The 12,700-nt window shown below is 39.6% G+C and overlaps 1 protein-coding gene across 21 annotated transcripts in view; it reads right to left on the bottom strand.

The window, feature by feature from the left end:
- Positions 1 to 168: 168 nt before the first annotated feature.
- LOC139966515 (bromodomain adjacent to zinc finger domain protein 2B-like) overlaps positions 169 to 12,700 on the bottom strand; it is a 96,163-nt gene continuing 83,631 nt past the window's right edge. For 20 of the 21 annotated variants that reach the window (XM_071969616.1, XM_071969605.1, XM_071969621.1 and 17 more), the window contains 13 exons: positions 12,446 to 12,564; positions 11,709 to 11,941; positions 9,461 to 11,453; positions 9,010 to 9,168; positions 8,162 to 8,331; positions 7,590 to 7,750; positions 6,997 to 7,053; positions 6,186 to 6,336; positions 5,520 to 5,666; positions 4,939 to 5,054; positions 4,149 to 4,481; positions 3,599 to 3,742; positions 169 to 3,175 (listed from right to left, as the gene is read on the bottom strand). In XM_071969616.1, the coding sequence (XP_071825717.1) occupies positions 3,001 to 3,175; positions 3,599 to 3,742; positions 4,149 to 4,481; positions 4,939 to 5,054; positions 5,520 to 5,666; positions 6,186 to 6,336; positions 6,997 to 7,053; positions 7,590 to 7,750; positions 8,162 to 8,331; positions 9,010 to 9,168; positions 9,461 to 11,453; positions 11,709 to 11,941; positions 12,446 to 12,564 (3,958 nt within the window). In that variant the 3' untranslated portion in view covers positions 169 to 3,000. Of the gene's footprint in view, positions 3,176 to 3,598; positions 3,743 to 4,148; positions 4,482 to 4,938; positions 5,055 to 5,078; positions 5,242 to 5,519; positions 5,667 to 6,185; positions 6,337 to 6,996; positions 7,054 to 7,589; positions 7,751 to 8,161; positions 8,332 to 9,009; positions 9,169 to 9,460; positions 11,454 to 11,708; positions 11,942 to 12,445; positions 12,565 to 12,700 lie in introns of those variants that run through there. The other variant, XM_071969626.1, reaches the window with a different exon arrangement.

Here is a 12,700-nt window from a genome sequence, read left to right as displayed (position 1 = left end):
GTTGACAATGCACGCACACATTTTTATGAAATAATGAATGGTTGAATTTCTTGATCCAGATAAAAACAAAGCCAGGTTTTAACTTGTAACTATGATCAGCAAATAGAAAGAAAAGAAAAGAAAAAAATTTGACACAATGCAAGAGAGAAAAAATAGCAAGTCATCATATGCACATTCATAGTTTTATTATTGTAATATCAAAACTACAACACACTGCTACTTTTGGATTTCTATACAAACATCTACAACAAAACACACAAAATAGGAGAATAAAAAAGAAAAAAAAGAATGAAAAATTTGGAAACAATATGAGACAGCTCAGCCAACAACTAAGAGGTGCAGTGGGCTTTAACTGAATCCTGGGACATGTGCTTGAGAAAGGACTTTGAATGCAATCTGAAACAATGAACAAAGAAAAGCTAATGTTATGTCAACATAAAACATCCTCACCATTACTGACATTGTGCTCTTACCCCCCCCCCCCCACCAACATACCTGGTGATATCACCATCGCTCAAGAGGACAGCTTGTATAAACCACAATATGGTCCGAGTGTAACTTCATCGATGTTTCATACCATGAAGTTGATGTTTGAACATCTTAACATTTATAACATAGGTTCTTTACGGTATCATTTAATATTACAACAAACAACACACATTGAAATAAATTTGAATATGCGTTTGACGTAACAGTAATTCTATACAGACCCATAATTACAAACCATCTCCTAAACTCTGTCCACCCTGCCACATGCTAAATTAACTGGATAAAAATAGCAGATGAAACCTAGGTCGGAAATAACATATCCCACATGAGTAGGGTCAAAAGTCAAAAGAAGACCAATAAATATGTTTTGCCCAGAATATATATTTGTCTGGAAATACATCCTGTCGATGGAAGTAATATAGGTCTCAATGTTTCACTGAACATATGTGGTTAGTCTAGCATATCCTAGGGTCAACCTTAAGTAGCCATGTGAATGATTTGTGACCATTGCAATGTGTATTGAGTTGATCAAAATACATGTCACCTGGAAGTAAATATTAACCTCTTTTAACATTTACACAAGGAAGGCTGAAAATGACACTTTAACAATATTCTTTGGTAACAACCTCTGACTCGCATCTCACTAAAACGTAAAATATGCCAGTTATTTTTTTATCCAATCCAACAACGAAGAAAGAAAAGCAGAAGAGTGTTGTATTGACACCATGACCGCTTGAAATCCTAGTCAGTCTACATTAATAACAATATTAATCATAGAAAACAAAATAACAGTATCATTTAGTTTGGGACAAGGCTATTTCTTAGCTATGCATTGCACTTAAAAAAATCATAATGTCAAAACATTTCCTACTTAAATTACAGATTAAAAGCTAAATGATTGTGGGTTATAATACTGAGTGAGGTGGATTGCCTACATGGATGATTTAATGGCACTACTAAAAAAAAAATCTCAATCTTTCTACATTTATCCATCTCAAGAAATTCTAAAAACTATTCCTCGTGCACATTAGGAAATATAATAAATTACTTTAATGAACCAGCTTTTAATTAGTCCAGCAGGGACCATGATTCGTACGGAGGATGCCTTTCATCCTCTGAGAAGAACTGTAAATACTCGTTCACTCATTCAAAGTCACAAAACACTAAAATCTCTGAATCGGAGATCAATTTTCTGATGATTACGGAGATGAATTGTCTATTAATCGTCAATCACTTGGACATCTTTAAAAGCCTTGCTGTCCTGAAATCGATTCCAAGAGTGACTGAGAATGACAATTGTACCACCTGATTAATTATTTTATACCATTATTATGATGACCAATGACTCAAACAGTCTGGCAACTCGTTAATTACACAGCATACTTTTGAATTTGGTTTTGGTAGAAGAACTTTCTTTTCTCAGCATTTATGAGAAACACATTCTCCCAAATGAACTAAAAAAGACAAAACCTTGAGTTGACAGAGAAAAACAAAACGATGATGACAATCCTCGGCTACGAAGCAGAGTGATTTGCATGCAGAAATTATAGTGAGCCATTATTTATCTACAATTTTGGTTTCAAGTTGCTTTGTAAGTAATCACATTAAGCACAAATATACTAAATACTTTTTACACGCTAATCAAAAAAAAAAAAGGAAAGGAAAGAAGGAAACAAGTTTTTTTGTTGTTTTAATTTAGTTCTGTACAATGCCAATATGAAAGAGAAGAAAACGGACTGGGAAAGAATTTGGAAGATGAGCTGAAGTCTCGTCAAATACGAGAGACTCGAAGGAAGTCGCTAAAGAGAAAAAGTTAACATTAGAAACAGATACTTCCCCATGTCCATTTTTTTCCCCCGACGTTTTCATTTTGCAAGTATCTATTCATCTATCCACTTCATTGCCCATGCAACAAAACATGAAATTTATTAGATAAAAATACATCACGTCACAAATTGGTGGTAGGTCTCACATCCATAAAAAAAGTAACCATTATGTCATAGTATTCTTTTGTCATGAATTGAAGGTACTCACAACTTTGAGATACGTCTTTTCCACACAATATGATGTGTCCACCCCTTGCCACCATCCCTGCCAAAGACTATCAATAACTGCCTAGTATCATGTTGTTGATAAAACGTTCTGTTTGTGCAAGATATTTCTCTCTCGTTTGCTTGTAAATGTTTTCTTGTAGAATTCTAACTCTGGCAGTGAGATCAGCTAGACTGCTCATTGATAATACAAAGAGAATGATATAAGGAGGTTGGGAGTCCTCTTAAAATGATGTTTTGTGTACCTCCCAATTCCAGATGTTCCAAACACTAATGCCTTTGAGCAGATGTAAACCAATCCTAACATTCTCTGATTGGTTGTTTAAGATACTGACGTATCCTCAGGTGAAAGGATAAAAACCATCTAACATCACCATGACAACGTCACTCGCTGGTTTGGAAGATAGAACTCTTCTGTTGTTTTTTGTTGTTGCACATATTTAATAAATATTACAAGACTTCAAGATGTGGTTTGGCGGTCAGATGGATCAGCTATGGTTTCTGTCCAACGTTTCTCAAAGAATGCCCTCAATATATGGCCCGCTTGGCCCACCTCTGATTCATCCTCATTGAAGGTTTCACAGTTGTCAAAGATGAGGCGAGTATCAGCTGCAAACTCCTCCTTTAATTTGTACCTTAGAAAGAGGAGACAAAGAAACATCATGAAGCTATATTAAATGTAAGGCTGATGGGCTGCCGTTTCATTTCTTTTCAAAATTTTCATCAATTACATTGGAGCACCAGCAAACCAGTGCCTTTATAAAAACCAATTTCAAAATCAGTTTCAGGTGTTTGTCTGTTAAAAAAAAAATCATCCTTTTAATATAATAACAGACCAAACAAGACTTTCATAACAATTTATGATGGCAAAGTGACAAACAGAGTGGGTATGCTGGCACTAAAACAACTAGAAAATATATATCAGGTACTTCAATGCTAATGCCATGACTCAGTCTCAGAAAGCAAATTGATGAATGAAGTCAATATATTTGGACATAGGTAAATCTTCAGACAACTTGAGCAGAAGGAAACTCAGAAAAATAACATCATCAACTTACTGTCCACTCTTAAGTTTATTACGCATCGTTCCAAAATCCATTGGAGTACGAATGACTTTCTTGTACTGGGGAAACATCTTAGTATTGACAGCATTAAGGAACGGCCAGGCACAGTCATGCTTGTCCAGTTCATTGAGTAAAGATCTGTAGGAGAAGAGGAGAGACAAGAGTATCATCCATGAAGAACATTTCAACAGCATAGCAAGCCCACTGTATAAAGGTGTCTATTATTTCCTTAGTTTTGTCAGCTAAACGTCATCATGCACTTCCGATGAGGGCTGGCTCATCAGCTCTTTAATAGCATTCATGTAAACATTTCATTGCAGATAGTGGTGTAACCCCATGGGTGGGGTTGAGGGTGTCGTGGGGGATGTGGCAACTCTCCACCCATTTTGTTAACCATCGCTATTTCATCCTGATTACTGAAGTTCTACCATTCACAAGTAGATGAAGATTCCATTTGCCGTTTCATTCCCCTACATGACTATTTTCTACAAGTCTACAACAAGCACCAAAGAATTAGGTCTGCTATTTGTCCTCCTATACTCACTTGCATGGCTGCATTTCCTTAGAGACCTGGCGTTTCTTTGTCTTCTCTTTCTTCTCTCGTTTTGGTTTCTTCTCCTCGTCTTCCTTGTCTTTCTTCTTTCCCCCTTTCGGCTCCGGTGTTCCTTCCACGCTGGTATCCATGGCCTCTGTTGAGGTGTTCACGTCGGAGTTGCTCCCACTGGGGGCGCTGTTGTTGCTTCCTGCAGCAGCAGCAGCAGCAGCAGCGAGGGCAGCAGCTTCCTCCCTGGCAGCCTTGTTCTTCTTCTTCCTCAGGTTATCTTGTTTCTTCTTAGCCCGATGGCAAGGAGGGCAAAACCATTTCCCCTTAGGAAGCCTGAAGAAGGGAAGCAAACCAAATAGGAATATTAAACTTGATTTAATTATTCTTAAAGACTGCCAAACAGTTTAACTTTTTTCCAATAAAATAAAAAATAAAACACATCAGTGAGGAGAAGAAGATGTAGAGGGCAGCAGACTTTGGGTGGCAGAGAATCTGAGGAGAGACCTTTGGTAACCACATTTAAAGATGGCTGACGATGTGAACACATATCATGATCATCTTTCATGTTCATAGCTTCAAAACACACCTCCCTTTAACCTGTCATGAGAATTCTTCCCAAACTATGAATCATTTAAGATGTTGTGTTGTGTAATTGGCTTAACTGTTTGACAAAAGATGATATTAATGGACCAGTACATCATGAAATATTTGTGTACATTTGTGTGTTCATGTGTGTGTACATGCGTATTCAACAGAACGAACAATTTATAGTACAAATCACAAGGCTTACTTTTTCATGGGTGGTTCTAAGCATTGCGGATGATAACTTCTTGGACAGGCGTGACACTTCAAGAGATCTCCTGTGGACTCTTGGCAATCCAGACACTTGCCTGGCTCTCCAGTAGACTAAGGAGGGAAACAGAGCATTATTAAAACTATCAAATATCTTGTGAAAAGCAATCAAATAGTATTAATAACATTGCCTGGCTCTCCAGTAGACTAAGGAGGGAAAACAGAGCATTATTAAAACTATCAAATATCTTGTAAAAAGCAATCAAATAGTATTAATAACATTGCCTGGCTCTCCAGTAGACTAAGGAGGGAAAACAGCATTATTAAAACTATCAAATATCTTGTGAAAAGCAGTTTTATAGCAATGTTCACATCTATATTTTACATATTTGACAACAAACTTGATAAAGCCTTCGGTAATTTCTGTAGATGCATCTTTGCTAGTAATGACGCCGGTTCGGCGTGCTCTATCCTATACATGACAGATGGTTCATAATCGAATCAAAGAATCAATCTAATGATCTGAAGAAGTGGACCTCTCCCAGATACAACAGAAGCCATAAATTCAACTCAATTCACCTTTTGGACACAGGCCTTACAGAACCAGTCCCCATCTGGAATAGTATCATTGCCTGGTTGCACACAGTAAGTATGGAAGCCCTTATCACAACCGTCGCACAGCAGAAGTAATGCCTCGTTGTCACCTTTACGGCATAACTGACAAAGCTGAAAGCAGCAAAGGAAGAGAGATGGTCGACATTAGCATTCAAAGGGTTAGATAAACAACAACAATTTACTTATATGCGAATACTGATAATTACCATCCAGCCTGACCCCAGACCTACAAATAGAAAAGAAATTTCTTTACTCTTTGTCTGTATATTAGGCAAGATCTTGCTACTTTAATTAATTTTTGGCAAGCAGAAATATTGATCAAAGACAACTATTTAACTTCTCACTGATGAACAATCATGAAAAGATGCACATGTGACTGCAGAACACCTGCATTACTGTCAAACCCCTGCATAACTGTCTATAAATACCTACATATCAATAGTCAAATGCCTACATAACTCAAGCTCATTCACATTTAGCATTTTAACCATTATCTGCCAGCACGCCCCCCCCCCCCACCCATCGAGATAACCCTGCAAAACTGAGAAACATACACCACGGTGAGCATATTGACTGCATATGTTATAATCAGCTACTCTGGATATCCAAACCAGCTGCTGTACTACTCACCACTTTGATGATGGCTTTCTCCCAGGTGATGCATTTCTCTAACATCTGGAGACAGAGGTAGAGTTGAGATGCTGAGGTAGAGTTTTCTGTGGCCGTCCGCCAGACTTGAAGACCCTTGGGGATGTCTTCTTCTTGTACTGGCTCTTGGTAACTGCAACAAGAGGGAAATGACCTTTACATCTCAACATGTATGGCACAGACAAAACAGCAAATTATCACTATAACCTATCAACTGTTGCACAGCTTGGGCATGTTTACCAGCAGGTATACTTATCTGAAAATGCTCCAAGTACACAAAGCTTTCAAATAAAATGGTTTCAAAGGCTTTCCCTTTGTAATAGTAGTTGTGAGCCCAAGAAAATTTTAATCCCCATTCTACCACTTGAATTGTGGGTTATTTTTTTGTTGTAAATTCAATGCTCAGCAAGTGTTTGTCCACAACTCCCTGGGGACCTAGCTATTGGGGGGGGGGTTGTGTGGGGATTCTCACCCCTCCAATAATTGGCTTGTATCTCAATAGTTCGAAAATCGGTGGTCAAAAACACGACAGTTGGAAACTTTTATCCATGCAACATCTCTTTAAAATAATTTAATCTGATCGCACTCTTGACAGGATAATTCTGACAATGAATCCCAGTAATATTAGGCTACTTCGAATATTTCTAATTTTAGGCTTACATTTGAAATCACACCATTTAAGATGCCCAAGAACAGAAACATGTAAATGTACAGGTGACATCTATTTTACATACAGGTGACTTCATCAACATTCAATAAATAAAATGCATTCTTAACCATCAAAAACACTTACTCTTCTTCTTCGTTTTCTGCTTCGTTCAATTTCTCTTGAAGGAAATTTGTAGTTTCTCTGAAAGAACAAATAAAACAAAATAGCAATGAATATTCAAAGGGTGTCATGTGACGGCAATGATGAGTTCAAGTTGAATATTGTTATGTAACATACAGCTGTTTTATGATACTTTTGATCACGTAAAAACCATCCAGACACTGCCAGTATAGTTCACAGCCATGCAACATAACTTAAAATTTGCTACAACATTAATATACTCGATACAACAAGAACAATATCACATTTATATCCCGTGTTTTCCCGATATCCTTCCCAGGGATGTACTGACACATAGATTTGGCTCGGTGATCCTACTGTTGGCACAAGGGCCTTAAAACAAGGGACCCAATTAGCACTTCAGAAACTGACACCTTTAGTGAGTGACGAGGAAATTGGACCCTCGAGCCCTTTCAACCTGGTGGTACCTGGTGGAGTCAGCCAGCAATGTACCGGATCTGAGCTGTATAGCCTACTGGTAGGCTAATCTGGCCCTGAACTTTCTCAATTCTTCAATCTGATGATAATGTGTAAACTATTGCTATTTCATAAGTTACCTCTTAGTGAGTGGATGCTTCAGAAAACGCCTTTCGATAGCGCCCTCCAGATTGAGTAGCCGCTCGGAAGCCAATCGTATAAGGTCTGTGTTTGTTGATTCCACCTTTGAAGGAGATGCAGCACAGCCGGCAGTGGACAGTTTATTTGGAAGAACCCATCCCTGGAAGAAAGAAAGAAAAAAAAATAAAACTTGTGCTTTTGTTTCTTCCAAGAAATAGAGCAAAAAGTCCTTGTTCTTTCTTCTTCTGAAGAATCAAAACCAAACACCTCCTATCAGTATTGCTCCCAAACCACCAGTTGTTTTTCTAATATTTGCTCACACATCATAACATAGTTAGTTTCGACACAAATCATTGCTAAGTGCACCCTACATCTCTCCATCCGTACTAGATCATTTGAAATTTACCGATCTTGAGAATACATTGGTTGCGATGTGAACAATTCATAAAACACCTCTCTGGATATAAGAACACGAGACTGAAATTCTCACATAGGTGCATGCAGACAGACAGCTACTGTCTCTGTCTCTATTGAATGAAAGGTAAATCATGTAGTTACTTAAAGGGCTTACCTTAGTTTGCATACTAGCAGAGAAGACCTTTTCCTCCATACTTTCAATGTTCTCAATGAGTTTCATGTTGATGATAAAGTCAGTCTTCTTCGAGAATTCCCCAGCTTTATCAAGAGAGGGAGCACCAAACTCTACTTTCTCTTCGGATTCCTTCTCTTCCACTTGCATGTCTGAATCAAAAATGGCAAACCAACAAAATAATGCTGTCAGGATGTACAGATTGAAAAAATTGCATTGTTCGTTCAGTCGTGCAACCAAATAGGGTGCAGAAAAAAACTGCGCATGCACCTTTAACAAACTTTAAAAGCATTTAGTGTACTTTATCTTAGGCTAATAATATCTAATAAAACAGGGAAAAATGGATCAAATTCAAGCCTTGTAGTTGCAAAAGTTAATAGTAACCAAAATATTTTATATCTTTCACTATTCCAATGTTTGCTGTTGTGATCTCAAACCCTGTATCTTAAGTCCTGAGAGAAATGCTTGTAACATTCAACTTCAGCGTCATCTAAAGCATTCAATACGATTAAACTGATTTTACTTCTCCCAAGCACCGCCCCCCCCACCCCACTGGAACCCAGGCCACTTTAAATAAGTGAACACTCAAAACTACTGTGCTATAGACACACAAAATTAGGCAAAGTGGAAGAAAGTCAATGAAGTGAGGGCATAACTTTACTGTAGGACATTGAAACTATATAATTCATTCCATATGCATTGGCTGCTTCATTTCTCATTGCTGTTAACAGACAGTCTCTCTATCTAGTACATGGAAGAAGAAAATGTGTTCCACCATGAGGACAGATCTATGTTTTAGTAGAAAGAGATAACACGGAAGTACCACCTACCTTTATGAAGACCTTTACTAAGAATCTTCTTGATAAAGTCGGTGTGTTTGTAGAGCGTCCTCTGTAGGACTCTTTCTCTGGTACCCTTCGTGTGGAGGCATCGGCAAAGATTCTCCACGGTCTCCTGATCCTTGATATGCCACCATCCGTATTTAACCTCTGTAGGGGAGAAACACAACCAGTTAATAATCAGAGATATTCCAAACAAATAGTAAAGATTTAGTAAAGAATTGGGTTGCCATCAAAGGGGGTGGGGGGGGGGGAAGGGGCAGGATGGTATTTGGGCTCATTTAATAGTTTGCTGAATTTGACCTTTATGCTTTAAGGATATTCCTTTCATTGACATCTGTTGCTGTGTAGATTCATTTTGTATTCTCCACGGCCAATAACCTATTGCTGGTAAATACACAAGAGAGTTCACAAGAGATTGTAGTGATGAATGATGACTCACCCGGTGGTATTGGTTGGACCTTGGCATTTTCAATCTGGTTAAGGACTGCCTTCAGGTGGGCCAGACCTCTCCTACTCTCCTCTTCTTCATCCTCCTTGGGCTCCTTCTTGACCTCTATGCTGTTCATGAGTTGCATGTGGGACTGTGAGGTTGGCGTCTGGCTGGCAGAGTGGTTAGGAGTGGATGGCATTAAAGGCTGTTCAATGGGACCGTTCAGTAGTGACATCGGCTGCATAGGTAAGTTCGGCATACCGGCAAACGGATACGGACCAAAGTACGGACTAAGCTGGTTGACAGGCATGAAGGGAAACGCCATCTGGTACATGTAGGGGCTGAAAGGAATAGCAGGGAAGCTGGAAGGAGGTGTTTTAAGAGATGGAGGAAGATTTGATGTCTGCGTTAGAGATGTCTCGTCACATGGTGTCCTTGGCAAGATGTTAAACCAATTACTTGGAGGTATGACCCCATTGGGCTTTGGGTCCTCAGATTTTTGCCCCTCATTCCCGGTGACAGGACCATGACTGTGGGGTGAGACGATTACCGACTGACTATTTGGTCTCGCTAAAATGTCGTCCAGCCCGAAGCTGAACTTCTTGACTGGTCCAACCTTAGGTGTGGATAGATCTACTGGTCCGTTCTCCTCCAGTGGTATAGACTTTCCACTGGCGTCCTTTTCCTTCTCTTCACTTTCCTCTTTGGGAGCCTGACTTTTCATGGACAAGTCTTGCGGCTCTTCCTGCGGTAGATCCATTTTGACACCATCAGCGCCCGACGGCTCTGTTGGGTCGGTCCCCACTACCTCTGCGGGGGGATCCATCGCAGCTGGTAAAGTGCTACTTAGTTTGTTAAGCGATTCTGGCGAAAGGTTCTCTTTGGTTTTTGAGTTGGTGTCAATATCATGACTTATTGCATCCAACCTTTTGGTTACATCGTCGTCATCCTTTGGCATGTCAGAGTTTGTCGTCTCCTGGATTTCTGCCTCAGACACTGAATGCTTTGATACAGGTTCAGGAATTGTTTCATCCTTTGGCAAGCTTGGCTGCATTGTTTTCTCTCCTTCACTGACCTGATCTTTACCATCCCCTTCATCGGATCTAAGTTCGGCCTTAGCACCCTCTATTTGATCCTTCTCATCTACTTCCATTCTACTAATGGTTTGACTTGAGGTATCATCTGAGTTCCTGTTCGATTCCAAAACATTGTCTTCCTTTATAACATCTCCGTACAAAACATTACTTTCAACGACTGGCACGCTATCCTTACTACTAATAATAACTTGACTCTCACTATCACCAGTTCTCGCCTCTCCCCTCCCCTCCACCATCTCTCCATCATTACACAGTTTATCAACCTGTTGTTCATCCTTTGTTTCATTTGTCTCACATTCGTGATTGACTTCCCCTTCTTTGACTCCGTCCATTCTCATATCTTCTTCTTCTTCCTTCACTTTACGGCTGTCGGTGCCTTCTTCCATCTTTACAACTTTCTCATCCTTTGTCGTCATACCTCCCTCCTCTTCCTCCTTCTTTTCCGATTTATTATTCTCCTCTGATTTAACTTTCTCTCCTTCTTCCACGTCTTCCATTTTCACATCTCCCTCGACTTTAACTCCCATTCCATCTTCTTCCTGTTTCACATTTGATTCCGATGGTATCTTATCTTCATCCTTGATGCCATCTTTGTCATCCTCCATCTTAACCTCTCCTTCTAACTTTGCTTCCTCTTGTTCCTCTTTAATCTTCTTCTCCTCCACCTTGGCGTCGTTCTCCTTATCGGCATCGCTGTCTTTCTTGACGTTCACCAGTCTCTTGTGGATCTGTTCCAGCTCTTCCTTGCCCTTGTCTGGAAGCACAGAGCTCTCGGAACCCTCCACGAAGAGACCTCCCAAATTGGGAAACACCCAATAACGTCGGTGGAAACGATCCTTCCCGAAAGAAATGGAACGGAGTGGGCGCATGGCTTCAAATATTTTGTTGCGAAATTGACTGTGTTGCTGTGGAACAAATTCAAAGAAACAAATGAGTACATGCAAGTAATGTAATATACTTAAACATATTAAACATATATACTTAGTATAACATAGCTTAACATAGTCGACAACTTTCAGACAAATACACACTCTCCAAGACTCTCCAAGACAGTATCAACACACCAAAGAATGTGCATGGCTGTAAATATGACAGATTCTCAAATCATTCGAACATTCCTCTTTCCATGACATTAGAATGCCATTAAACAGTAAAGTTACCTTGGATAACTTTTCAATCTTCTTCTGAATATCTTCCTTGCTAGCATCAGAAGAGGTTGATTTTGATGTCTCATCATCGTCTTCCCCATCCTCTGCTCCTCCTCCATCTTCTTGCTCCGCTCCATCATCGCTGCCTGCCTCTTCGCCATCGTCTTCCTCCTCTTTGTCTTCTCCATCTCCAAAGTCGTCCTCATTCTTATCCTCCCCTCTTGGTGTACCCACCGGGGTATTGTCTACAAGAAAACAGGAGGGCAATTCCAATTCAAATATTACTACGAAGTCTTTTTTTTCCAAATAAATTGATAGGTCTCACAATACCTAACAGATATATGAGATAAATTGGGAATGTGGGAACATACACTGAAAGTGTTCTTGGGGAGGGGGAGTGGGATGCCACTGAGACACCCTGCTTTGTAAACCTACTGCCAGGAAGCACCTTTACTAGACAAACCAAGCATGCTGAAGGATCTCAGACTTCAATATGACCTTAAGTGACCTTTGACCTTCAAGGGTTTTTTCCCCTACTCTTTACGGTGGATCCACAGACCAAATATGTACTACTTGTGTGTTTATAATACAACACATCACATGCACAGATACACACACACACACACAGAGACACCATTACTACTGCATGGATTCCTTTTTACCTCCAGCAAGGAATAAAAAACTTTCTTTTCATAAATTGATTTTTGTTGATACCTCAGCCTGAACATTAAAATGACAATCTCTCTCACCATTGCTATCTTCGGTAAAGCTCTTCTTAGGACGTCCTCGTTTCCTTTTGACTGGACTACTGCTTGGTGTTCCCTGATTGCTGCCATCATCCAGAGATAAATTATGAGCTGATTTCAACCTTGAGAACGAAAACCAAGAAACAACTCGAGATCAGCAAACTTGTCCAGTTTGTATGACATGGGGGGTTCACACAGTAAAGAATCTCATAAAGTTATGAAGTAGGACTTGATGCAAATATCTAGACCTGTGAAAGT

The sequence above is a fragment of the Apostichopus japonicus genome, chromosome 4 (assembly GCF_037975245.1).
Source record: "Apostichopus japonicus isolate 1M-3 chromosome 4, ASM3797524v1, whole genome shotgun sequence".
Lineage (NCBI taxonomy): Eukaryota > Metazoa > Echinodermata > Holothuroidea > Aspidochirotida > Stichopodidae > Apostichopus > Apostichopus japonicus.
The sequence above is the reverse complement of the archived record's forward strand: the minus strand, read 5'-3'. Positions and strand labels throughout refer to the sequence as shown.